Below are 26,220 nucleotides of genomic sequence, written 5' to 3' on the forward strand. Positions count from 1 at the left end.
TGAATCTCCTAGTTTAGCAGCAGATTTACCATTTAAACTACTTGTGGGGGGGGGGGGAGGGGGCTTGCTATAAGGCTTAGTGAGACCTGAAGCACAGAGGCCTTAATTTATCTTTCTATGGCTTATAACCCCTCAGATGTTAAGGACAACAGGCTTAGGAGTGTCTGGCTTATGCAGTGGTACAATGCAAGTGGGGGAAGATGAATGATCCAGCAGAGAAAGGGTGTGTGTTTATGTAAGAATTTCAGAAGTATATAAAGTTGCTTTCTACTTCCTTCCATGTCTTCAAAACAAAGCCAGAGGCCAACAAAATAATTAAGCTTCTATTGCCACCAGAAGGGTATTTTAGGGACAGACATACAACACTGGGTAATAGGCCCAGTAATTAATTTTCTCACTAGAATGAAAGAGAGGAAACAGAGAGCAAATTACACCCAGGTTACACCCAACCCCCACACCCTTAAACTTGTCTGAGTTCCTCCCCCAAGTCAATTCTGTGCTGGTCTGCCCACTATATAGCCTAAATGTTGCAGAATCCAGGGTACACATTGACAAGGCAGACCAAGGAGTTACAGGGTCACATGTATCTTAGAAAAAAAGAAAACTAAAGCTCAATATGGTCTTTTCTCCCTTCACCCAGCTCCAAATTAGAATAGAAAAGGAATTGTAAAAGAATCCCTGAGATAAAGAGAGAAAACAGCATCTTTCTAAGCCATGTCCAGGCAAAGCTAGTCTACCTCAGAGATTCGGGGGGGGGGGGGGGGGGGAGAAGATCCACTGGCCCTTCATTCAGGTAGCAAATTGGACCAGGACATTACTGAAGACAACAAAGGGAGCCACAGCTGGCAAAAAAAGAGGTTTGTAGGAAGAATAGCTCTAACAGGAATTATTCCCACATTCACTATGAGAAATAAGTTAGCCAATCCTCAGCCCAGGAGGATCCCTCCAGAGGCTAAAGCTGGGACACCTCAGAGAAGTAGGTATAATGCCTCCCCCTTTCTGGAATATCAGTCCCTCTAATATCAATCTTGTCCCTGTTCTTTCTGATCTTTGCCTTTTAGATGAATGCTACTTCCATGGACCTATTCTAGAGAGGCCCTGCTTCTATAGAGTAGCTCTGGAGGACATGCTGTCCCTTCTAATGCAGAAAGGGAGCTCCCCTCCCCAAGAACTCTCTTATACATCCAAAAGTCTTTCCTGGAAGGTTCTAACAGATGGGACCCACTGGGAAGCACAGCCAAATGTTTGCCCTCTTGGTACTAAGATCTTTGATCTTAGGAGGACAACATACAAACTTGAAGTCCAGCATTAAGGAGGTGAACTATACTGGAAACAGTGGTGAGATGCTAGAGAAGGCAAGTTTATGGGCAAAGCTGAGAAGTTCTGAAGGTACAGGACAAAGGGAGATGCCTCTCTTCTCATTCTAGGAACCTATCCTTCCTATGCCATCCTGACAGCCCAAACAAGGGTGTACACTTTAATCATCCCATTCCATAAGGAGTTCTAGGCCTTGGGCATAGGTGTCTCTGGCTCTAAGAAAACTGCAGGAATATCCTCTTAGAAACTTTCAGGCTTCAATGTTTCAGGAAGAGTCAGAGTGGAGAGAAGCTGAATGCTACAAAGGTTTTCTTTTTGTAAAGATTGATCAGGGGAAAACTAAACCAGAGGAAAAAAAAATTAAGAGTCAGACCCACTGAGTTGTTTATGCCCTAAACAATCAACTAGGTAAACTAATTAAAACAATTTAAACTGTTAAGAAAATTTTCATGGTTTTATTGTATAATGAGGCATTGGAACATCTGAACAAATCAGTATCTGGCTGCACACGCAGCTGCTGCTTTCTCCTTCGTTTCTTTGGGTTACTAGAGCAACTTGTCAGTACATTAAAAAAAAAAAAAAGACAACCTTTTGCATTACTTAGTCTTTCTAAGGCATGCGCTGGTACAACACAAACTTCTCCTGTCAGATGCAGCTAGTCTAACGTCCAAACATCATGCACAACACACTCAAAACAGTGATGCCGCCACCACCTCGGTGTCCACCCACCGAGGCCCTGCAGGCTTGTGTATGATATTTGGAGTGTTCTGAGGGGGCTGGGGAGAGGAAGTGTGAATAATATCAGGAAGAGGAGAGAGAAGGAAACAGCGTGGGTGCCTTGGGAAGAGAAGGTTCAGCCGAAGTTGTGCAGCGCTAGCCTGAACATGTCATTGGTGCAGACCCAAGCATCATTGATGTTCTTTAATAGAAATATCTGGTGGAATCCCATGATGGGGTCTTCATCAGCCTGTGAAGAGAGAGAAAGACACACCTTTGAAAAATGTGGGAAGTGATGTCAGAAATTGGGACCAGTCAGTTCTGAGTTTTTAGAATAAACAACACAATTACGCCACGCTGCCTTCAGGTAATAGAAAGATCAGTCAGTGGATTTAATCAGAAGATGGGCATTGCAATTCTAGCACTGCTAATAAGCATCTATGCGCCCATGATCAAAATATTCCCCTTCTCTGGGCTCTGGTTTTCAGAGCTATAAAATAAGGACTATGTCCAGATACTGTCTAAGGTTCCTTTCTAGATCTAAATTTGATGACCCTATTAAATAAGGAAGTCAAGGTTATGCTAAAAGGCATATATTCCACAATTCTAGTGCCCTGAACCTCCAGGATACACCATCCAAGAGTTTGGGATTTTTAACAACTGTGAAAGAACGCATTATCGTCTACCAACCCTGGTTCAGTCAATCTTAGAGGCAAGGTTCTCTGTGAGGACTAGAAACAACTCCTTAGAAAGAGAGTTTTTTCAGTCTAGCTGCTGGCTCCAGCTAGAAATACTTAGAACTAACAAGCAGAGATTGCAAATCTTTGCAGAATCAGGATGGGAGCCTGAAATTTGCCAACCACTGACCCTGAATCCAAAGTTGGCTATTCCCTAGGGCAGCATGGACTCTCATTAGATACATGGAACCATATCCCATGGAAAAGCAACATAGGCACATCAGATTAGAAAATGAGACCAGAAGCAGCATGCACTGGGCAGCCTAGGGTAGTCCTTTCAGCAGGGATTCCTTCAACTGTATCTAGGGAAGCAGGAACCAATCCAACAGACAGGCCTCCTGGGACTAGGGCAGGGAAAGGCAAGCATTACCAGTGAGAAAGGCAACCAGTCAGGAAAGGTCCTTCCCAGTCCTATGGCAGCTCAGGCTACAGGGAAAGAGACTTCAATTTCCCAAATGGCAGAGGTGCCTCTTGCAAAAGGTCCCTGGCCCTCATATTTCTTTCAAGCATCCTAAATAACATGTATTCCCTGTTTATTCCAAATAGCTGGAATTTAGACACCATGTCCAAATGGGTCTGCAATGAAGCAGTAGGCTGTTTGTATGGATATACCCTCTCAAACATAAGTTTGGCCCTGCTGCCCTGTGCGTGGAAAACCCAGAAAGCATCCAAGCGGATTGGAGCAGATGCCAATGGGGAGGGAGGAGATGGGAAGAAACAGGCATTCCATTTCTTATTGAGGGATTTTGTGTGTCTGTTTGATTTGGGGATGTGGCTTACCACTGCTACTAGCATTTTAGGGTGAAAGACATGAAGATACCACAGAGGTTCACCATATTCAATAAGCAACTTTATAAGAGTTTGATCTGAGCACAACAAAGTGAGAGTCAAAGGCCCTCCTAGAAGCTGCTCAGGGAGATCTCTTGGGAGAATGAGGGGCAATGGGGATAACTGGGATAGTTGTTTTGTTGGTTTTCAAAAACTGTTTGATCTGGTGATCTGGAAGTCCTTTCCTGCTCAAAGAAGGGACAGAGCAGGGAAGACCTGGCACAGAAAAAAGAAGCCAAGTAGGAACTGAAGAAAAAGCCATTTCAAAGGGCTCAGAAGGCTAGCAAGTATGTGCTGATACATAAGGCCTGGCAGGAGGAATTAAGTCCATCAACAAGATTCTTCAAAAACAGAAGCAAGGCTTTCTCTGTTTCTTCTTCACAAATTAGCTCCTCAAACTAAGGTACCCCCAGGGAAGTTAAATACTGATAATCCCACATTGGGATAGGTAGTATCACAGTTAAGGTTTATATAGTCCTTGAGGTAGGGAGTATAATTTAATTAGGTCTCCTTAACAGATAAGAAAATCAGAAAGAGGTTAAGTAACTTGCCCAAAGTCGTACAATTCAGACCACAGCCTTCTGCCATCAATCCCAATACTCTATGAGTTATGACAGTACTATCTCAGCAAAAGAGGTACAACCCTCTCTCTTCCCATGCTATGCTGATGTCTTGACAAATCCGATTCAAAAGGTCTCTCAGGGTTCTTAAAGAGAAGAATCTGTCTGCTCATAGCTCTGATGTCTCTTGGGGCTTTCAGAGATGCTCAAGCAAGCTCCTCGGATGGAATTCCCCAAGCACCCATGGATGGAATTCCACCTGTACTTCTTGGACATTCCCTAGCCTTCAAGATGTCCCTGACCATTCATTTTGCCCTGATTTCACCTAAGTAATCATTTTAAGGTTTTGGAAAAACACATCAGAAACTAAGACAAGATGGGAACCATGATTAGACAATAGAACACATGAAAAAGTTCTGAGGATTTGGGTGGAATATAAACTTAATGGGTCAATGGTGTCACATAACAGCCAAAACCCCCCTCATCCAATCTTAAAGTGCAATATGAAGCCTAATATCCAGAATGGGGGAAGAATTAACAGTCCCATGGTCCTCTGCCCTGATCAGACAATAATCTATACACATTTCAAGAAGAACAGCGATAGGCTGGAGTTAGTCTAGAAAAGGAGAACCAGGATGGAACAGCAATTAGAGAAAGTGTCATATGAGGACTGGTTGGAACTTGGGTAGGAGGAAGAATGAGAATTACCTTCAAGTATCTGATAGATTGTCTTTATCTAGAAGAGAGATCAGAATTGATCTACTTTAGGGGCAGCTAAATGGCACAGTGGATAGAACATCAGGTCAGGAGTTGGGAGGTCCTGGGTTCAAATCTGGCCGCAGACATTTCCTAACTGTGAGATCCTGGGCAAGTCACTTAACCTCAATTGCCTAGCCCTTATTGCTCTTCTGCCTTGGAACCAATTCTTAGACAGAAAGTAAAGTATTAAAAAAAAAAAAAAAAAGAATTGATCTACTTGGCCCCAAAGGGCAGAACAAGAAGTCACTGGTAGAAGTTGTAGAGAATTCTATTTCAGCTCCAAGTATAAGGGAAGACTTCTTCCTGATGAAAGCTCTATAAAACTGGAATGGGCTGCCTCAGGAAGCAGTGGCTTGTCCTTAATTTGAAGTCTTCAAACATAAGTTGGAAGACCACTTGGAGAAGATGTTGTAATGGAGGATCAAGTACGGGTTAGACTAAAAATATACAATAAGGAAATAAATAAAAAATACCCAAGTATGGGTTAGCCAAGAGAGCCATTGAGGCCCCTTCCAACTCTGTGCCTGTGATTCTGAATGACATACCTCAAACCTAGATCCCCAATGCTCAGGGGAATGTGAATCTGCACTATGCAGGCAAGTCTTCTAAGGCAGGTGTGAAGACAGAGGTGTATAGAGGGAGACATGCCCCACAGCAAGCTTAAGAGAAAGTCTGATAAGTCCCCCAAAATGGCAGCTGTTCATTCTATGTACCTCTGAAGCAGGAAACAATGGAGGGCAGGAGACAGAATAACCCTTACACCTGTTATCCACAGGCAGCGGCAAGGTGTAGTAGAAAGAGCGCTGGACTGGAGTCAGGAGAGACCTGGATTCGAATCCTGCCTCCGACACTTACTTGCGGTGTGACTATGGGAAAGTCATTTAACCTCTCTGAGCCTCAGTTTCTTTATCTGTAAAATGGGGATAACAACACCTGTAGTACCTACCTCACAGGGTTGTTGTGAAGATCAAACGAGATAATGGGCTTTTATAAAGGGCCTTCAAGGGTCATATTGCAGCTCTTATTCTGAGGTTGGAATTTTGACCCAAAAAGTCCAAGAGCTACTCAACACACATTGTTCCCCCCCTTTGATCCCATAACTGAGCATGAAGGTTCCCTTCTGATGTCAAAGTGGTCTACTCACCTTTAGCTGTCCCACAACCATACTGAGAATACAGCTGTCAGGGGTGGGCTGGTGGTCCTGAGCTGTGATGCTATGTTGTATTTTCTGAAATGGAAGGCTCTGAAAGAGGAGGAGAGGTGAGCATGAGACCATGGCCTAGAGAACAAAGTCATTTAGACTGTGAAGTCAGAAGGCCAGAAGTGGGGGGCCATAACTTACAGACAATTTCTCCACGATGGCTGCTTTGCCTTGGCATTGCTGCCCTTCCCATGTAAGGCAAGATGCATCAATCTGAAAAAAAAAAGAGTCAGAAAAATTAGGGCCTAAGTGGGTGAGGGCCAAGGGACTGAGTACTGATGACTGAGGAGGTTACAATCTCTACCATAGTCCCTTTAAGACTTAGTCTGGGGGCAGCTAAGTGGCTCAGTAGATACAGAGCCAGGCCTGGAGATAGAAGGTCCTGGGTTGAAATCTACCCATGGACACTTCCTTCCTAGCTGTGTGATCCTAGGCAAGTCATTTAACTCCAATTGTCTGGCTCTTACCACTCTTCTACCTTAAAAAGATACTTAGATGAACAGTTCTAATCCAGAAGGTAAGGGATTAAAAAAAAAAAAAAAAGCTTTGTCTAATTTCTCCAATCCGATGCAATCCCAAAAGACAGCACTTGGTCACTGCCTGGAAAAAGAAGAGCCTGACTTACCAAAGTCCCTCAAGACAGCCCAGGCCACATTTGTTTTCACTCCTAAGTCTTCTGTCTGCCTCAAGCTTTGCACTCACAAGCATGCTGGCTTGAGTAATAACCAGACATGCCAATTCTATTACCCCACAAGTAATAAAAATCATTTCAGGTCTATATTGGTAGTCTTTTTATCTTATTTCACATTTCTTACTAAATCTCTCTTGTGGGATGTCTAGATCTTTCCTTTCCTTAAATAATTTCTCCCCAATTTTACCTAGATCACCATGTCTGGGGATAAGGAAACACTGAGATTTCATGAACACTCCAGTATCAAACAAGGAGAGAGTCCCTGTACAATAGAAGACAAAATTCCCACAGAAATGCTAATTCAATTACATAGTCTATAAATATTTTGGTGCTTTGCTAATTTAGCTGTTGCATATTCAATAGAATAAAAAATACCATAAGATCATAGATCTGGAATTAAAAGGGGCCTTGTGGCTCTCTTGCTTTGCCCCCCTCCTTTTTCAGATGAAGAATCTGGGCCCAAATGTTAATAAATGCCTGAAAGAATGTGTAAAGATATGAACCCAGGTCCTTTGGTCACAAATCTTGGGCTCTTTTCATTGTAAAGTCTGCACTTTGCCAATTCCCTCTTCCTATGTATTGCTCTATCAACAAAACTGCTGGTACTACAGTTGGCATTGACATCAAGCTTGAACATACCACAGCTAGTCCCCAGATGCTTTCCCTCAAGAACATCAGTGGGCAGCCAGTTGGCTCAGTGGATAGAAAGCCAGGCCTAGAGATGGGAGGTCATAGGTTCAAATCTGGCCTCAGAAAATTCTAGCTGTGTGATCCTGATCAAGTCACTAACTCCCATTGCCTAGCCCTTACTGATCTTCTGCCTTGGAGCCAATATCAATTCTAAGACAGACAGTAGGGTTTAAAAAAAAAAGTGAGAGAAAATAATAGTAAATAGCTCCTAAGTTCATAGCTCTTCATGATTGTCAAACCACTTTCCTCATCTTCATGCTAACAACCTAAATAAAGTCAGAAGTTTGGAACTTGGAAAACATTTCTCCACAGAAACAATGTTATAACTGGTCATCAGGTTCCCAGATATAAAAAAGCTCATCTAACCCATAATGCCCCTGAAGCATAGCACTAATGAAATGTCATTTAACCATAACTTATAACATTGTTTCTAGGGGAAAATGTATGAAGTTCTTCCTAGCAGAGCGTATAAGGGGTCTTATGGGTGCTGAATAAATGTTTGTTGAACAAGACACACAGAGACTACTACTCTACACCACTGATGCAACTGGGAGACTGGAGAAGACCCAAATACTTCAGTGTAAGTGATCTGTTCCTTCTTTTTAGTTATCTAAAAAAAAAGAATCTCCTTGGTACTCCTCTATATTTCTAGAGAGACATCTCTCTAGGCTACCTATTCTTCAAGTGTCCTAAACTATGTAACAAAGGGTAGTTGAGGTTAAGAAATAGGTTTTTATATTCTGATGTTCCTCCATCCAGTATGAACTACCTACAATTAAAAAAAGAACAAAAAACCTGGGGGCAGATAGATGGCTTGGTGAATAGAGTGCCAGCCCTGGAGTTGGGAGGACCTAATTCAAATCTGACTTCAGGCACTTCCTAGCTGTATGATCCTTGGCAAGTCACTTAACCCCCATTGCCTAGGCCTTGCCCTTCTGTCTTAGAATTGTTACTAAGACAGAAAATAAGGGTTTAAAAAATTGTTTTAATCAAAACAAAATGTGAGAGGCTTTTCAAAAGGGGAAGGATGGATTAGTAGGCTAGGAAATCATGTGAAAATATCAAATAAAAACAAAAATAAGTTACAGAATCACAAGTTTGGAAGAGATCTTAATTCGATTCCCTCCTTTTATAGAAAGAATGAGTCTCAAGAAAATGAAGTGACTTTCTCAATGTCAAGGAATTTTATTGAATGAGTGGCCCAACTGATGGAACATAATGCAGCCTCTGGAAAAATTGGTTAAAATACAATTCTACCTGCTTTACTGCAATTTGGAATCTGATGACAAAGATCCCACTGGGGGTCAATGGCTAATGTCAGAACAAGTCAGCCACCCACACCCTCAGGAAATCAACTTTGTCTCAACCCCAAATATCCCATTCCCCAAGCACTTACATATATTGCTCCTAATTGAGTTCTGTCATTATCAAATATCTGGTAGTAATGTTGCACAAAGCTGGATCCAATCTGCTCCCAAATCGGCTTGTCTCCCATTCTGGATCCTCACCTAGCAGCAGAAACTACAAAAGAAGCAAGACAGAAATAACATTGGTATCAAAGGCAAGGCACAAAAGTTTGAAAAGCCCATCACCCCTACCTCTCCTACAGTGCCCCCTTCAGACACTGGGTACAAAGCAGCCTCTGATCAAAGATCCTGCCCCAAACCCAATAACAAGGAGTTTTGTGGCCAACGGATGAATACACTGGAGCTTCTGCTAATTAATAGCTTTCTCGATGTAAACATACATTCCCTGAGTGGTTATTGGAGGAGAATATTTTGGACTGGGGAGGTGGGGGAGGAAGTAGGGAAAAAGCTATACAATCAGAAAATATCTCCTGCCTGTGATGATCTTACATTCTTGAGGGAGGCCCACTTGTCAGTAGGAATACTTTGGTTGAAAGTTTCCCTGGACATTCTCATCAGCACTTTGGGCTGTCTGGGCAAGGAGAGCTTCTAACATTCTGGTTACAGGATTGACTGTTTCATACAGCAACCAGAACCTTCTGTTATACCCATTGGGACTAAAAGAACTACATTAAAAGTCAGTCCATGAGAAGCAACCCTACTCATCAAGCCAGCAGAAGTCCCCTCACTTAGCCTTCTCCTGTTGCTAGAAAGCCTAAGGTCATTTTCTAGGGAAAGATAGGTCAGAAGGCATTCTGCCCAACTCCATTAGGTCCCAAGGTTTCTATAGCAAAAGCTGTTCCTTCTACACAACTTTCACAAGGAAGAGCAAAGATCTATAGGAATATTAACCAATGTGCACTAAGAATGAGGTTGCCCTAGGGAGAGGTAAAGTGCTGATAGCCAGAAGAGAAGTCTGTGTTGGCCTCTCTCTAGTCTCTTATTCTGAGACAAAAGTTGTTTCCAACCGGGTATCCCAAGATACTCTCCCCTGTCAAATAGATATAGACCATTCCTTGCAGTGGGTAACTTTTTTTATCCTGTCATGTCCCATAGGAATAAGGGAGGTGGCATTATGTCAATGTCCCAATAGACAGTGGAACTTCAATCCTAACAGGCAAGAGACAGAGCCGCCTGAGCCCATGCTGAGCCACATTAACTGTTACACTGGCAGCCATAGCTATCTTGAATCAAATGTAATTGGTAAATTATGGGCATAAATGGGGGCGTGGGGGTGGTCAGGGGGTCAAAAGACAAATGGCAGTGGGTGCTCTGTGGCCTCCATTTTCCCAAACAGCAGGCAAACTGCCACCCTAAATAGGAGGGAAGATGAAGAGAAGCATTTTCCATGAACATTTATCTGGTTACCATCAGGAATCTGAGGAAAGATCTACAAATAAAATTGAGGCCCTGCAGAAAAAGCAATGTGAGACTTTTTGGCTGGGGATGGAGAAGAAGGAAAAGGTCTCAATATCTCTCTTTTTCATGTTCATCTGTACCTAAATTGGATACCTAGAAGAGATCTGCAGCTGATGGATGGAGTCCCTGAACTATGAGGGTTAGGGGCAAAGAGTGGTTTTTCCTTGTCTGTCTGCCTTCCAAAACTTCAGGTGGATTCATTTCAGGCCTAACCATGGTGAGCCCAGGGTTTTCAGCTCAGTCCTGGTCATCCCTGGGACCCAATAATCACTTGATTTGAACTTTGAGCTGCTTGAGAGAAGAGAGACTGGTCCTTCCAGCTCTTGGTCAAAGAAGGCAGAATATTTTCTAATTCACATGATTTCAAGTTTGTTATTTCTCAGCGAGTGACTTCTAAAAGCAGAGGTCAGCAGGGTGGGGAATCCCCAAAGACCACTTGGCCTAGAGTTTTTCCTTCTGCAGAAGTGCTGGCTAACATAAAGTAAAATTTCCTCCAAGTTCTGAAGGAAACAGAGGATGTAGCACAAGCAAACTTTATTTTCCGTAATACTATAGTACTGTTTGTAACTGAAGCCTCAGGGGGGGAACTGACAATATTCTATAAGGAGGATGCTCACTTCAGACAAACAGAGGACTTACGTTCCTAAGACTTAAAGCTGGAAGGAACTTTAAAAGATCATCTAATCCAACTGCCACATTTTACAATCCTGGAAATGAAGGCACAGAGACCTGTCTAAAATTACACTGGTAATTAACAGCAGAGTGCCGATTTAAATCCAGATCCTTCAATACCTAATGGCTTTTCCACTAAACCAAGTCTTCAAATTTCCCCTTCCCCCCACTAGTGGCTGAGGGTTAGCTAGGAGGACAGTTTTATTTTTAGCCAACATAAAAATATTTTACCATGCTGGCTATTCTAAAAATAATGCCTACATGCTTAGATGACTAATAAACCCATGTCTAGAAATTCTAAAACTAGCTATTAAATGAGAACTAAAGCAGGATTGGGTAAGCTTCGTTTAACTAGCACAAGGTGAGCCTTAGCACACCTACTGTAGAACAAAAAAAGGCTTAAGCTTTATTCAGTTGAATCCTATTGGCTGCTGAATGCCAAACCCTATGAGCCCTGATCTGGATTCCAACTTTCAAACAAACTTAGCACCAACACTGATACCTGGCCACCCATGGGCAAGCTACAATGGAATCCCAGGCCATTGGGCAAACACTATGGACGGAGGCACTTCCTATTCAAAGTGTGCTCTAGCTCAACCTACACTTGCAGTCAGGTCTCCTGGACCAGAAAGGCAGACAACTATAAGAGGTAGGCAGAGATACAGTGACCAGTTGCTTTCAAACCCTAACACATTCTCTTCTCTTCTTTCCCCCCCTCTCTCTCCTTTCTCTTCTTTCTTTTCCTTTCTCTGTAATTCTGTCAGGACTGTAGAGGGGTGTCTTTTCTTCATCTTCTGACTACTGAATAAAATCCAGAAACCCAGAACGTCAGTACTTTGAGTGAATAGTTATTTGTGTATATTTATTTCCTAATATCTGGGAATTTTCCTGCAAAAATAGTTGGCTTTATTTTGCACACAGGTATAATGGGAATTTTTTTAGTCGCTTGACTTAATGAAAAGTATATTCGAATAGGGTTAGGAAGTAGAGGAGCTCCTACCACTGAAAAAGGAATAAGTACATTTGGAGAGGGATAACTTTCAAGTTCATAGGATTTAGAATTGGAAAGAATCTTAGAATTAATCTGGATACCCTCCCCCTATCTCCCTGCATTTGACAGGAAAGCGGGCTGAGGCCCAAAGAGGCAAAGCCACACTGTCGTGCTCCCCAAGCATTAGGAAACCTGGTCTTGAGTTCTATCCTAGGCATCCTGACTCCAAGTTCTGTGCTCTTTCCAGTATGTGGCACTGCCTCTCCTCAACTCCTATCACTGTGGACCAGATATGTGGTTTCTTTCAAGTCTGCTTCTCCCTCCTATATTGGGAAGATAAATGTTTATCCTTTCCCCCTTCCCAGCCTAGTCCTGAGTTATCAAACTTGAGGCTGCAAAATTCCCGGAATGTTTTTGAATCAGATTAATATGTAATTGGAAAATGTTTAACAAAAATAAAAATATATTGCAACTCAGATAATGTTAATTTGAAAAAACTAAAAGAAAGTTCATTTGGAAGAACAAAAGACCAAGAATATCAAGGGAAATAATGGGGAAAAAAATGAAGGAAGGTGGCCTAGCAGTACCAGATCTTAAACTGTACTACAAAGCAGTAGTCATCAAAACAATATAGTACTGGGGCAGCTAGGTAGCTCAGTGGATTGAGAGTCAGGCCTAGAGACAGGAGGTCCTAGGTTCAAATCTGGCCTCAGACACTTCCCAGCTGTGTGACCTTGGGCAAGTCACTAACCCCCCATTGCCCACCCTTACCATCTTCCACCAAGAGCCAATACACAGAAGTTAAGCGTTTAAAAAAGAAGAAGAAAAACAATATGGTACTGGAGAAGAGACAGAAAGGAGGATCAGTGGAATAGACTAGGGGTAAGTGACCTCAGCAAGACAGTTTTCAATAAATCCAAAGAACCCAACTTCTGGGACAAAAACCCGCTATTTGACAAAAACTGCTGGGAAAATTGGAAAACAAAATGGGAGAGATTGGGCCTAAATCAACATCTCACACCCTATACCAAGATAAACTCAGAATGGGTGAATGACTTGAATATAAAAAAGGAAACTATAGGTAAATTGGGTGAGCACAGAATTGTATACTTGTCAGATCTATGGGAAGGGAAAGATTTTAAAACCAAGCAAGAGTTAGAAAAAAATCCCAAAATGTAAAATAAATAATTTCGACTACATGAAACTAAAAAGTTTTTGTACAGACAAAACCAATGCTACCAAAATTAGAAGGGAAACAACAAATTGGGAAAAAATCTTTATAACAAAAAACTCAGATAAAGGTCTATTTACTTAATCAATTGTACAAAAAAATCAAGCCATCTCCTAATTGATAAATAGGCAAGGGACATGAATAGGCAATTCTCAGATAAAGAAATCAAAACTATCAATAAGCACATGAGAAAGTGTTCTAAATCTCCAATAATTAGAGAAATGCAAATCAAAACAACTCTAAGGTATGACCTCACACCTAGCAGATTGGCAAAAAAGACAACAAGGGAGAATAATGAATGTTGGAGGGGACATGGCAAAATTGGGACATTAATGCATTGCTGGTGGAGTTGTAAACTGATCCAACCATTCTGGATGGCAATTTGGAACTATGCTCAAAGGGCTTTAAAAGACTATCTGCCTTTTGATCCATCCACTGCTTGGATTATACCCCAAAGAGATAATAAGGAAAAAAGACTTGTACAAAAACATTTATATTTTTGTTCTTTGTGGTTGCAAAAAAATGGAAAACGAGAGAATGTCCTTCAATTGGGGAATGGCTGAACAAATTGTGGTATCTGTTGGTGATCAAATGAATAAAGAATTGGAGGAATTCCACGTGAACTGGAATGACCCCCAGGAATTGATGCAGAGTGAAAGGAGCAGATCCAGGAGAACATTGTACACAGAGACTGATACACTGTGGTACAATTGAACATAACAGACTTCTCTACTAGCAGCAATGTAAGGATCCAGAACAAGGTTGAGGGACTTATGAGAAAGAAAACTAGCCACATTCAGAGGAAGAACTATGGGAGGAGAAACACAGAAGAAAAACAACTGCTTGAACACATGGGCTGTTAGGGATACTGGGGATGTAGACACTAAACTATAACTCTAGTCCACCTATCAATAATATGGAATTAGGTCTTGATCTAATGATACATGTAAAACCCAGTGGAATTGTGCTTCGGCTAAAGGGTTAGGGGACTTGTGGGAAAGGGAAAGAACATGAAATATGTAACTAGGGAATAATATTCAAAATTGAAATTAAAATTAAAAAAATATATTGCAACTTAGATAATGTTAATTTGAGATTTTCTAAATCAATATACAGCTGTAGGGATCCATTTCTACTTAAGTTTGACACCACTGATCTAGTCTGCCTACTGAAGGATGTCAAAAACCTCACCTTCATTTCCTCTAGTTTGCTTAGATTCATTCCTTTTGAGAAATTCAAACTGAGGGTAGTCCCCAAAAGACAGAGACTGCTGTGAGCAGGAGCACAGTTGCTCATCTCTATACTTATGTCCCCTCTAATAGTCATGAAATTATGAACACAAGCATATAACTTTCTGAAGAGTGTCCTGACTCTGGGCAGCATCTCAAATAGAAGGACTATTTTTAAAAGTCCAATTACTTGGGAAAAGACAGAGGAAAACCCTACAGCAATTCTTGATCATTTACAAGATATTCACCTTAGATTTCCCTGTGCTGTGTGAAGAACACTGAGCTGGCCACTGAATTCTGAGCTAGAGCTTGACCAAAACAATAGAGTGGAGTGGAACTGGGCAGCATCACCTGCATCCTTTCCAAAGAGGCCTTTTTTAACTGAGCCTGAATTAGTCACCAAGAAAATGTTCACATGGTAAAGATCCCAGAGAAAAACTGACAATTTCAAAATGAACTAAAAAATTGGACAAAAGTTTATCAATCTAATAAAGTCGAAGGAACAAATCTATCAGCTACTGTGCCAAGAAATGGGAATGGGATCAGAGACAAATGGCTCAATATGAAAAGGAGGACAGAGTCCAGTCAAAGCATCCCTAGTAGGGTGGGAAACAGTGATTTCTTTTTTTTAAATCTTATTTAATACTTTCATTATGTGTGTTTTGTTTTGTTTTACCATTGTCTAAAGCCTCAAGTACCATAAGAACAAAATGAGGACGCCACAGATATATTCAAAGGGCTTGATCCTTCCAGAAGCGTCTTTAGGGGTTAAGAGAGAATAAAGAAAACCCATTTTTATTCAGAACAAAAAAATGTCCAAAGCATCACAGAAGTTTAGCTACTGCTCACAAAACCTGGATTTGCCTCTTTAGAGAGGTTACCAATCACAGACGGGGGAGAAATAATGGGTCTAACCAATCCAAATCTATGTGCAGAGGCAGTCAAAACTTTACCTCTTCCTAAAAATGCAGTATTTCAAGAAAACAAATGAATTGGACAAGAAGACCAACTTCCAAATGAGAAAAATAGGAAGGAACAGTCCTTACTGACAATGTTATCCTGAACAGGTTGGTGCTCAAAGGGAAGGCATAAAGGTCAACTTCCACGGTGGCACAGTCAGCTCCCTTACTTCATTACTTAGACTGCATGAAGCAGTAACCTCTGCTTGAAGAGGGGAACAAGTGGAGAAGCCTTCCCTGTTAACATGCTCTATCTGTAGAGTCCTAAAAGCAACTGAAGAATAAAGAATGAGATCTCAAATCCAAGCTGACCATCCTGAAAACTTTTTTTTCGTAACTTTTAAAAGGCATGATTTCACTACTTCTCAAAACCCTCAAAGTCACAAAGTCTAGTCAAATTACAGGGCTAAAAACATATCCAGCCCTTTATCCGATTGTCAGTGAGAGAGGAAAAAAAGGAAAGCATTTAATCCAATTCTATTTCCCCAAATGATAAGCAGGATCTACAAAAACAGCAGTCCTCAGTAAGATTAGAGGCCAAGTCTAGCAGGTCAGATAAGAATGTAGAGAAGCAAAACTCAGAATTTGGAGACAGGTCTTTCAAACTATAGTTCAAAGCCATCCTAAGCAGTGAAAATAGAAAAGCCAATTCAATAGAGATATTCAGAATCAACCATGTACTCTTATTTAAGAAAAGTCCAGTATTCTATCACTCAAAAAGAAAGTTAACAGTATGCTTTATTGACCATTAAGTTTGAGGACAAAGTCTGTCTATCTAGATCAAAAGAGTGACTTGTACACTGTAGGCTACTAGAATGGGCAAGTGGGCAACCTGCCTCCTGCAGGACAGTCCAGTTCCAGAAATACTAATGATCAAAAATATAAAGACGTGAAAATTAACATAAATCTCATATAATGGCAATATGGTAGAGGCTAAACTAAATGACAACTGAACAACCAACTGATTTCTTAAAAGCATGTGTGTGTGTGTGTGTGTGTGTGTGTGTGTGTGTGTGTGTGTGTGTATGGGGGGGTGAGGGGGGTAGTTGGATTGAGAGCCTGGCTTCAAATCTGGCCTCAGACACTTCTTAACTGTGTGACCCTGTACAAGTCACCTAAATCCAGCTGCCTAGCCTTTAATGCTCTTCTGCCTTGGAACCAATACTTAGTATTGTTTCTAAGATAGAAAATAAGAGGTCAGGGGAAGAATATATTTTTAGTGATGTTTTTAGTCCTGTAATACAACTGAAATTCGAAAGATGGAGAAATGTGTTAATGCTAGAGAAGTTTACAGTGGCCTGAGTCTAAGCACCATAGTGTACTGTATATCAGAGGTCCAAACTCAGTTTTAGGTAGATATCAGTTCAAATTTCTCTTAATCTCCTTCCTGGATAAAAACCTTTCTGAACCTCTACTTTGCTCAGTTATAAAATGTGATTAGACTTAATGACCTTTAAGCTAAGTGGCCCAGTGGATAGAGCACTGGGTATGGAATCAGGAGTTCAAATCTGGCCATAGACAATTTACCAGCCGTGAGCCCTATGGCAAGTCACTTTGCCCTGTGTGCCTCAGTTTCTTCATCTGTAATGAGTTGGAGAAGGAAAATAGTAAACCACTCCAGTATCTCTGCTAAGAATGAAATCCCAATGAGTGACACTACTGAAACACTCAACACAAGGGCCTTACCAGTTATTTAAAATCTCATATCCTAAAGCCCCCAATTTAGAAGATTTACACTCTTATAAGTTTCATTTACTATCTCTTCAAATTTCACACACTTTGTACCTCTCCTATGTACTTATGCATTATTTCATAAGACTTCATAAGTCTTATATTTCATAAGATTATATATAATTTATAGTTGGGAAGGGGCCTATGAGATGATCTAGTCCAATATCCTTATATAAAAGAATGAGGAAAGGAGGGGCCTAAAGAGCTAAGATGATTTTCTCAGGGTTACAGAAGTATCAAGCAACAATGAATGGATTGGATAGCCCCACCCCTAGACATGCTCTCTTCATTCTGTATTGTCCCATCGAAATGCCCAAAAGATCCTCAAGAATCAAGCTCAGATCTGACCTTCCAGAAGCCTTTTCTGGTCCCCCAGGCTACCCCACCTCCTATTTGCTAAGATAACCCTTGCCTCATTGGTCCAGTCTATCTCTTGTAAGGACTGCTATGTGCACATTGGTGAGCTCTGTAAGGGCCAGAGAGTGTGTTCCTTTCTTAGCTGGGAGGTAGGTACTTAATAAATGCTTGATTTCTTTACACACACACAGAAGGGGCTTATTGCTGGTTGAACTGAGTCTACTCAAAAACAAAGAACTGGACAGACATAGCCTTCCCAAAGGACAAAACAGAAGCTCATCATCCAGAAACATCTCTTCATCTTTCAAACAGGACCATTTGTCTAGCTAGGATAAACATGGGTCGGCTGACACGAATGTTAATATTGTAGACAGAAAAAATGTGGTTGATCCAAGGAAACTCTGGGCCTGAGCTGGAAGGCAGAAGCTAAGTTAATCAATAAATGTATAAAATCGTGTTCAATACTATCCATATAGTGACCTGTTTATAGAATTATCTGACCAAGAGCCAGAAGGCCTTTGGAAAATCACCTGTTTCAACTCACATTTTACAGATAAGGGAAATGTATGGTATACATAGTATTGATTCTAAGGGGGAAAGTAAGAGGTTGGTTTTTTTTTTTTGGTTGTTTGTTTTTTAAACCCTAAGGCAGAATAGTGGTAAGGGCTGGTCAATGGGGGTCAAGTGACTTGCCCAGGGTCACACAGCTGGGCAGTGTCTGAGGCCACATTTGAACCCAGGACCTGCAGTCTCTAGGCCTGGCTCTCAATCCACTGAGTCACCCACCTGCCCACTGAAGGTAAGTTTTAAAAAAATAAAAAAGCTGTTCTCAGAAGGATACTTTCAGTGGAAAACTGGGTTTGAAGGCAAAAATGCCAAATGAAGGGAACTGTGCCTTTCCTGGGAGGAGCCTGAGCTAGGTTCAGTTTGGAGAAGACAGGTATCTACAGCCCTAATCCTCTTCTTTCACTAGACAGAGACAGAAACAATCTTATCACCCAACCTATGCAAAATGGTTTGCATAGTTGAAACTGGTGACTTGACTCTCTAGGTACTTGAGCCAAAGTGAGAAGATATGAAAACAGGTGACACAATATCACCACCAGCTCTATCTATGCAATAGGAATGAAATCAAAATATATATTAAACCCTATCTACAAAACACCCTACCATGAAAATCCAGGCTCTTACCAAACTTGGTAAGATTTATACATAACCCAGATAATCAAAAGTCTTTTACTTGGTTTTAGAATAAGTTGTTTATAGTTAACCTCTACCTCTGCTCCACTGAGGCTAATCAAATCTGTATCACCAGGTTACCTGATGCGCGATGGTGAGGAAAGGTATCTCAGAAGTATTCTGGGGTCAAAAGGAAGCTAACCTGGGGTTATTTTGTAATCCAATGGTCTTCCCATATAGGGGCTAAGTATAAGTGATATAAAAACAAAATCCTTATGAATAAATTTTAAAGGAATAATCAAAGATAATTCACATCATAAACAGGCAGTCTACATGTTGGATCCTCAGAAGCTGCCTCTCCTAACCATCAAGTACAAGAGAATTAATGAGGCAAGCTGACTAAGTGAGGACTGCCTCAAAGCAAACTAGGCTGCTTCAGGATAGTGAGTTTCCATCACTGGAGTTCTTCCCACAAAGGCTCAAAGACCCCTTATTATAAAGGGAATTCCGGGTCAGGCATGAATTGAGCTCAAATAACCTCTGAGGCCATAGGATCTAGAGCTAGAAAAAAATTCCTACTCCCACACCTTCATTTTAAGGACTTGAAAACTGAGCCCAGAGAAGGAGATTGGCTTGTCCGAGGTCACACAGAAGGTCCACAGTCATGCCAGGAAAGGCATTGTGAGCCCTTACATTCAAGAGATTAAGTCCTTGCTACTATGCCAAGATGCAAACCTCTGCTAATTTCAAAATTCAATATTATGGTAGGTAGGCGGCTTGGTGCATAGAGAACCAGGCCTGGAAACAAGTGGTCCTAGGTTCAAATCTAGTGTGAGATACTTCCTAACTGTATGACCCAGGGCAAGTCACTTAACCCTCATTGCCCAACCCTTGCTGCTCTTCTGCCTTGGAACCAATATACAGTAGTGAGAGTCTAAGATGGAAGGTAAAGTACTGGGCTTGGAGTCAGGAAGAGAAGAGATCAAATGGAATCTCAGCCACTTACTATTAAGTGACCCTAGGCAAGCCAGTTAACAGTGTTTGTCTCAAACAATAAAATTCTAAGATGCAGCCATAGATACATAGATAAGATAATCCAGTTCCCTCAGAATTTCTAGGGAAAATTGACAACAGAAATTCCAAGCTGAATCTGTTTCACTCACTAAATATAAAAAAGAATTTCTAACTGCCCTAAGCTAAGGTCTGGCTCCTATTTCTACTTGGTTAGAATATATCTAGAACCAGAATCTACAAACCTGAGATTCTTACCCTTTTTTTGGTCATGGATCTTTACTCAGAATAATTTTAAATAATTTAAGTAATTGCTAAATTTCAGTAAGAAGGTATGGGAAAATAAAAGTGCAATAATTTCATAGAGCTCCTGAAATATATCCATGGACTCTTTGGAGGTCCATGAATCCCAGTTTCAAGAACTTCAGCTCTAAACTTGACTCTTCAGTTTTACTCTTCATTCAATTTGAGGGTATAGGAGGCATCTGCTTTTTCCAACACTCATTTCTTCTTTCACATTAACTTAAGAAACCAAAATTACCACAGCATGTGACTGGAGTTCTATTCCTGAGGGGGTTATCTGTCCAAAAGTAAGGCTCTCCCCATTTCACTAGGTTAGAAAAAAATTCTATTAATCAATGGAGCCAGCCAGCCTGTAATCCCTACTCTGAAACAAATAGGTACTTGGGGAAAATACCTAAGGAATAGGTAAATATTAAGAAAGGTAGAAATAAATTCAAGATTAGCCCAGATTAGGAGGGAAAAATTTAAGGATAACAGCTAAGAGCAAGGTAAAAAGCTAACCTTTCTAGTTACAATATGAAAACCCCAGGGGAAAAAAACAGTTGCAACTTGGGAAGTGGATGTCTAAACTATACACCAGAAGAGAGATTAAATGTCTTGATTTTTCTAATAATTAAATCAATTTAAAGTGATCCATTTAATTTAAAAGGTTACAAGCCTGGATTACAGCTACTTCTTAGTCCTCAAAACTCAGGCCTCTGACTAGCCAATGTGCTGCCCCCCAAAACTTAGCATGGTGCCTGGCACAGAAATAACAGTTCCCAGTTCCAGTTCTCTTCCTCTCCCCACTAAAAATCAACCTCAGATTTAGAATCAAAAGAATTTTGAAAATGAAAGGGACTGGAAGGATCACCCAAACCAACCTTTTCTCTTTACAGATTAGGAGACTGGGACAGAGATGCTAAGAGACTTGCTGAAAGTTTACCTTTCAAGGCAGTATCAGAGCAAGGACAAGAATTCAGATGTGACTTCTAATTCATTTCCCTTTTCCACTACTGCTATGCTATATTTGATATTAAATTTTAATCAATAAGTCATCCTGGGCAAGTGAGACCCTAGGGAACACTGAGAATTTAAGACTTGCATTTCTAGGTTCTTGACAAGGAATTTTAACTCATTCTAACTCGAGCTCTGAATAAAGTATGTGTTCACTGTCATAAAATCTAGAGGTCCTGGAATATCGATATATCAGCATCCCAGAATGAAGAACTGGAAATGACCCTTGCATATTATCTGTTGTTTTATAAAACAAATATTTTTATTATTTTATTTCGATATACTTGGTTTCTTTTAGATCCTACGTATTTTATGCATTTTAAAACATGATTCTGATCGAATCCAACTGTTAGTGACAGAGAAGGAACTTGCCCAAAATCACAGGCCAAGAAGCAGTCGTTTTAAAAATGCTTTCAACACCAAGTGATGCAGGAAACAATTACTCCCTGCCATCTTCTAATTTCAGGAGTTTGTGTGTGGACAAAACCCTGTGTACAGGGCCTCAAATACCAGACTCCTCAATGGCTATTGTATGGCAGATATGTTGGTCTCTCTGCAGAACAAGCAGAATTGGCTGGATTCTGCCTCCCTAGCCAAAAGAATGAGTCTACCTTGCTCTGGTTTAGAGAAGGGGAAGTTGAGAAGTTGGGGAGGAAAAGAGCAGTTCCCACCAAACTTTTAGCTATTTCCCTTCTCAGTCCCCTGCCTGTTAAAACCTGTGGCCATCACCACGCCCCTGGATCGCTGCAGCACTCACCAGGGGGCGGTGGCGCTCACTTTGGGAATCACTGCAATATACAGTATTGATTCCAAGACGGGTGGTAAGGGTTTAAAAAAATAAAAACAAAAAATTCTCAGTACTTTCAGATTGTCTCCTCAGTTTCAAAATCTGGAACACAGAATCCCTATGGCCCATGTTGGGATAATGATTCTTACTTAGGAGATGAATTAAACCAGATGAGATGTGGAATGGTTTATTCTGACAAGGTTAGTCAAGTGGAACCAAATCTAACCCATCAATGCTTTCCTCTAGACTGGCCTAGACGGTACTAGCAACACAAAAGACTTTCCATTAAGGGCTTATCTTTTTTAGAGGCAGTATTAATTTCAATCAGATCAACTCCAACCAATGCCAGAGGAGTCATTTCATTATAAGAAGTAGAAATAAGTAGTTGTTTTGATGTTAATCAGATAGAATCATACAACAAAGACGAATAAGCCAATGACTATAAACTTAGTCACCTCAAGAGTGCTGATAAACAAGAATTGCTAGGACTGGCTCTTCAGAGTCAATTTTGTAAATAAGGAAGATCTCCCAAGCCCAGAGTAACAAAGCCAATCATTCAATGAAAAACAGTGACCAATGGACCCTGTAAGTGGAAGAATCTTTTTTTTACACCTCTACCTTTTGTCTTAGTGTTGATACTAAGTATCAACTCTAAGACAGAAGAGCAGTAAGGGCTAGGCAATGGGGGTTAAGTGACTTGCCCAGGGTCACACTGCTAGGAAGTGTCTGAGGCCACATTTGAAGCCAAGACCTCCCAACTGCAGGCTTGGCATTCTATTCTATTCTATTCTATTCTATTCTATTCTATTCTATTCTATTCTATTCTATTCTATTCTATTCTATTCTGTTCTGTTCTGTTCTGTTCTGTTCTATTCACAGTACTGTCTAGCTGCCCCAGTAGAAGAATCTTTTTGGACAATATATTTAGAACTGGAAGGGACCCTTGTATACAAACTTTACATTTTGTAAATGAAGAAACTGAATTCCAGAAGTGATTTGCCCATAGCCAGTCAAACAAGTAGCTAAGTAGCAACACCTGGATTGGCACACAGGTTTAAATTCAGTACTCTTCTTCCTAAACCCTGGATGTCTTAAAAAAAAAAAAAAAGTGAACTATAGAAACTACTTCTAGTTTCTAAGGCTACATAAGAGATCCTGTTTAAATGAAAGGGGCCAAAGATCTGCAAGTGCCTATTATTACCTCCTAGTATTAGCTGAACAAATTAGTCTCAAAGGAGTCCTTTACCACAGAACCCAGGGCTACTATTCAGAAAGAGATGAACAAGGAGGGTATCATAGCTCATCATATCAGAGATCTTGCCCAACTTTAGAACTAATGTTGAAGGTCAGTCACCAAATAACAAGACCAAGAAAGGGAAAGCATGTCTTCAATCCAACCATCAGGTCACAGTGTACAAAGGATGTAAAAGACCACTTTGACATGTTGGCAGAGAAAGAATCTGATGGCACATCACATCAGTTACCATGTTACTGCCCCTTAAACCCAATAAATGCCAACTTGAAAAAAGGACTTGTAAATAGAAGGGGCTAGGGCTCTTCCAGTTCTAAGATTCTGAGGTCAAATTGACAATACTTGGTATAAAACTGGATAGACTTAGTGAGGGTGAGAGTTAAAGATCCAATTCAATCCTATAATAGATGGAACCCAATCCAGGGATGAATGTCAGATAGCAAAGTTTTTCAAAATGGAATACTGGCTAAATATTTATCTTATAGAGAAACTGTGAAGTTGGAAGGAATGGCAGAGAAAAGGGAAAAGATAAGCTGCTGAATTCTAGAAAGCTGAATTAAGAGTCAGGAGATCTAGGCCCTAGTCCTCTGCTACTAACAAGTCAAGAAATCTGGGAGAAATCCCTCTAGTATCCTCAGTTTCCTGACTATAAAATGAAAGAGACTGGCCCTAAATGATCTCTAAAGTGCCTTCTAGGTATAATTACTATCATCTGTCTTAAAATCCTGGCTCTGCAACCTAAATTGTATGTCTTTACCTCTATAGAGTTGGGTTTCCTCCTCTGTAAAATTAGGGAGTTGGTCTGAGGCCCCTTCCAGTTCTAGCCTACAAAACTCCCATAGACCCTGGGGTTTGAACCTTGGCTCTGCTTCTTCACTAAATTCTGAAATCAGAGAAATTAGATTTGAATCCCAGCTCTGATCTGTGTGACCTGGGTTAAGTCTCCCCCTCTGCACCTCAGTTTTCTCACCTGTAAAATGAGGGGGTTGAATTAGAAGATGTTTAAGATTCCTTCCGGCTCTTAAGCTCTGTGATTAATACTGGGTTCCTGGGCTAACACTGGGGACCGAAGCCTGCAAACACACACACATAAGACCACAGGCAGGATTAAAGGGCCGCCCCATCCCCTTGCCCTGGCCCAGGCCCCCCCACCCCCATCCCGAAGGGCCTGGCTAGAGCGGCGTGCGCCCCGACTGCACGAGGGGGACCGGCCGAAAGAGAGCTCGGGTAAGAAGGAAAGAAGGAAGGAAAAAAGGTTGTAAGAAAGAAAGGGGGAACCCCGGACTGAGTCTCTCCAGACCACCCACCCACACCCACACCCACCCGCAGCACCTGGACCCTGGCCGCCCCCAGCCCTGGCCGCGTGACTTTCTTCCTTCTCCCGTCTCCGGTCCCCAGGGCCTTGGCCCCTTCCTGGGCCGGGGCGGGCCCGGCCTCCTCAGCAGCCTCAGAGCCTGAGGCGGGTGGCCAGTGCGGCCCCGGGAGTCCGGGAAGGGCGGGGGCCCCGCCAGGCCCGGGCAACCGAGACCACGGGTCTCGGACGGACGCTAGGGCTGGCGTGCGCCACCCCGGTGAGAGGAAAAGGGCGGTTCTCCGGGGCCAGCCCCGCGCGGCCGCACAGCGCGTTGCACTCACCGGACGGGCTGGCACGATGGCAGCGGCGGCGGTGGCGGCAACCGAGCGCGGTCCCGGACCGACTGTCCCCCCCCCCACCCACCTTCCCTCTCCCGCCCCGAGCCCGCAGCAGTCTGGGAAATGCAGTACGGCCACACTAGACTTCAGTTGGAAACTGTAGTAGCGGAACTACAACTCCCGGCGTGCCGTGCGGCATGGCCCGAACGCAATCTCCCTGCCCAGAAGAGGCGGGGAGGGAGCAGGAAGAGAAGGGGCCTAGCTCGACCCCCAGAGCATTATGGTCTAGCGGAGGACCTCGGGAACTTTCTGCCTTGGCACCTTACAGAACTCCAGTGAAAACTCTTGATCTTCCAGAGAGCTCGATAACTCTGTAGCCCTAGAACCTCCTCGGGGCGGAAACCTTCCTGGCCTATCTCTCCAGGAGAGACTCAACATCTAGCCCTTTTGTGTTAGAGCTAGAAAGGGTTTTGGAAATCATTCCATTAAAGACCCTCTATTTTATAGATGAGGATACTGATCCCAGAAAAGCAAAATGAAAGGTCACTCAGCCTGTGAACAGCAAGTCTGTGGTTCCCATTCCTCCAGTCCCGATTGCAAATCCTACTGTTTCTCCCCACTAACAAACACTGGGGTGGTCAAACTGACTAGAGTGAACCTAGAGGAGAGGATGAATGGCTCTGAGGTTTTCAATTGTAGGGGTGTTTGGCTTGAAGCAGAGGAAAATGTACTAGAAGATGGGAGCAGATCCTATTTCCCCTTTTATACAGGAGAACGCTTAGACCTTAGTCTATATGGCTCCAAAGGGAGAACTAAGAGCAATAACTAGAAGTGAGACTTCCCTGCCAACAAAAACTTTCTAACAATTAGGGTTGTTTACAATGAAACTTACTGCTCTGGGAAACTGGGAAGAGGAATAAATATTTATATGGTGCCTACTTCACATCAGGAACTATACTAAGCACTTTCTTTTTTAAAATATTATTTCATTTAATCCTCACACAAACCTAGGAGGAAGGTGCTATTATTACTCCCATTTTACAGCTGGGGAAACTGAGGTTAAGTGACTTGCCCAAGGTAACACAGCTAGTTTCTGAGGTCAGTTTGAACCTGGTCTTCCTGACTCCAGGTCCTATTCACTGTGCCATCTAGCTACCCTGTAATTGCTGGGTATTATTGAGCTCTCTAAGACAGTCTTTATTAACCTGGAGTTCATACACAGATTTCAAGGAGTCCAAAGCCTTGGACAGAAAAAAAAATTGTATCTATTTTTCCTAATCTAAAAATGAAATTTAGCATTTCTTTCAATTATTTTTAAAATGTATTTAGTAAAAGAGGACTATAAGCTTCACCAGACTGCCAAAGGGGCCCATCAGACAAAAAAGGTAAAGAATCCCTGCTGAGGGGAAAATATTTACTAGGAATGGGGTCAGCCAATTGTGGAGTTGAGGGTACATGGATTCAAATCTGGTCTCAGACCCTTCCTAGTCCTGTGATCCTAGGCAAGTCACTTAACCCTATTTGACAAGCCCTTGTCCTTCTGTCTGAGAGTTTGTTACTAAGAC

At 41.8% G+C, this 26,220-nt stretch overlaps 1 protein-coding gene across 2 annotated transcripts; it reads right to left on the minus strand.

Annotated features, from left to right (window-relative positions):
- Positions 1-1,743: 1,743 nt before the first annotated feature.
- On the minus strand, positions 1,744-24,744 carry NUTF2 (nuclear transport factor 2). Of its 2 annotated transcripts, XM_044660576.1 has the most exons (6): positions 24,659-24,744; positions 23,994-24,096; positions 8,897-9,021; positions 6,261-6,332; positions 6,063-6,161; positions 1,744-2,284 (listed from the first exon to the last, which is right to left on the minus strand). In XM_044660576.1, the coding sequence occupies exons 3-6, from the start codon at positions 8,993-8,995 to the stop codon at positions 2,171-2,173; spliced, it is 384 nt and encodes a 127-aa protein (XP_044516511.1). In that variant the 5' UTR covers positions 8,996-9,021; positions 23,994-24,096; positions 24,659-24,744; the 3' UTR covers positions 1,744-2,170. The 2 variants fall into 2 exon arrangements, with proteins under 2 accessions (XP_044516511.1, XP_044516512.1); XM_044660577.1 differs by lacking the exon at positions 23,994-24,096 and having other exon boundaries at positions 24,659-24,740.
- Between the last annotated feature and the right edge of the window lie 1,476 nt (positions 24,745-26,220).

The sequence above is a fragment of the Gracilinanus agilis genome, chromosome 2, assembly GCF_016433145.1.
Source record: "Gracilinanus agilis isolate LMUSP501 chromosome 2, AgileGrace, whole genome shotgun sequence".
In the NCBI taxonomy this organism is placed as follows: Eukaryota; Metazoa; Chordata; class Mammalia; order Didelphimorphia; family Didelphidae; genus Gracilinanus; species Gracilinanus agilis.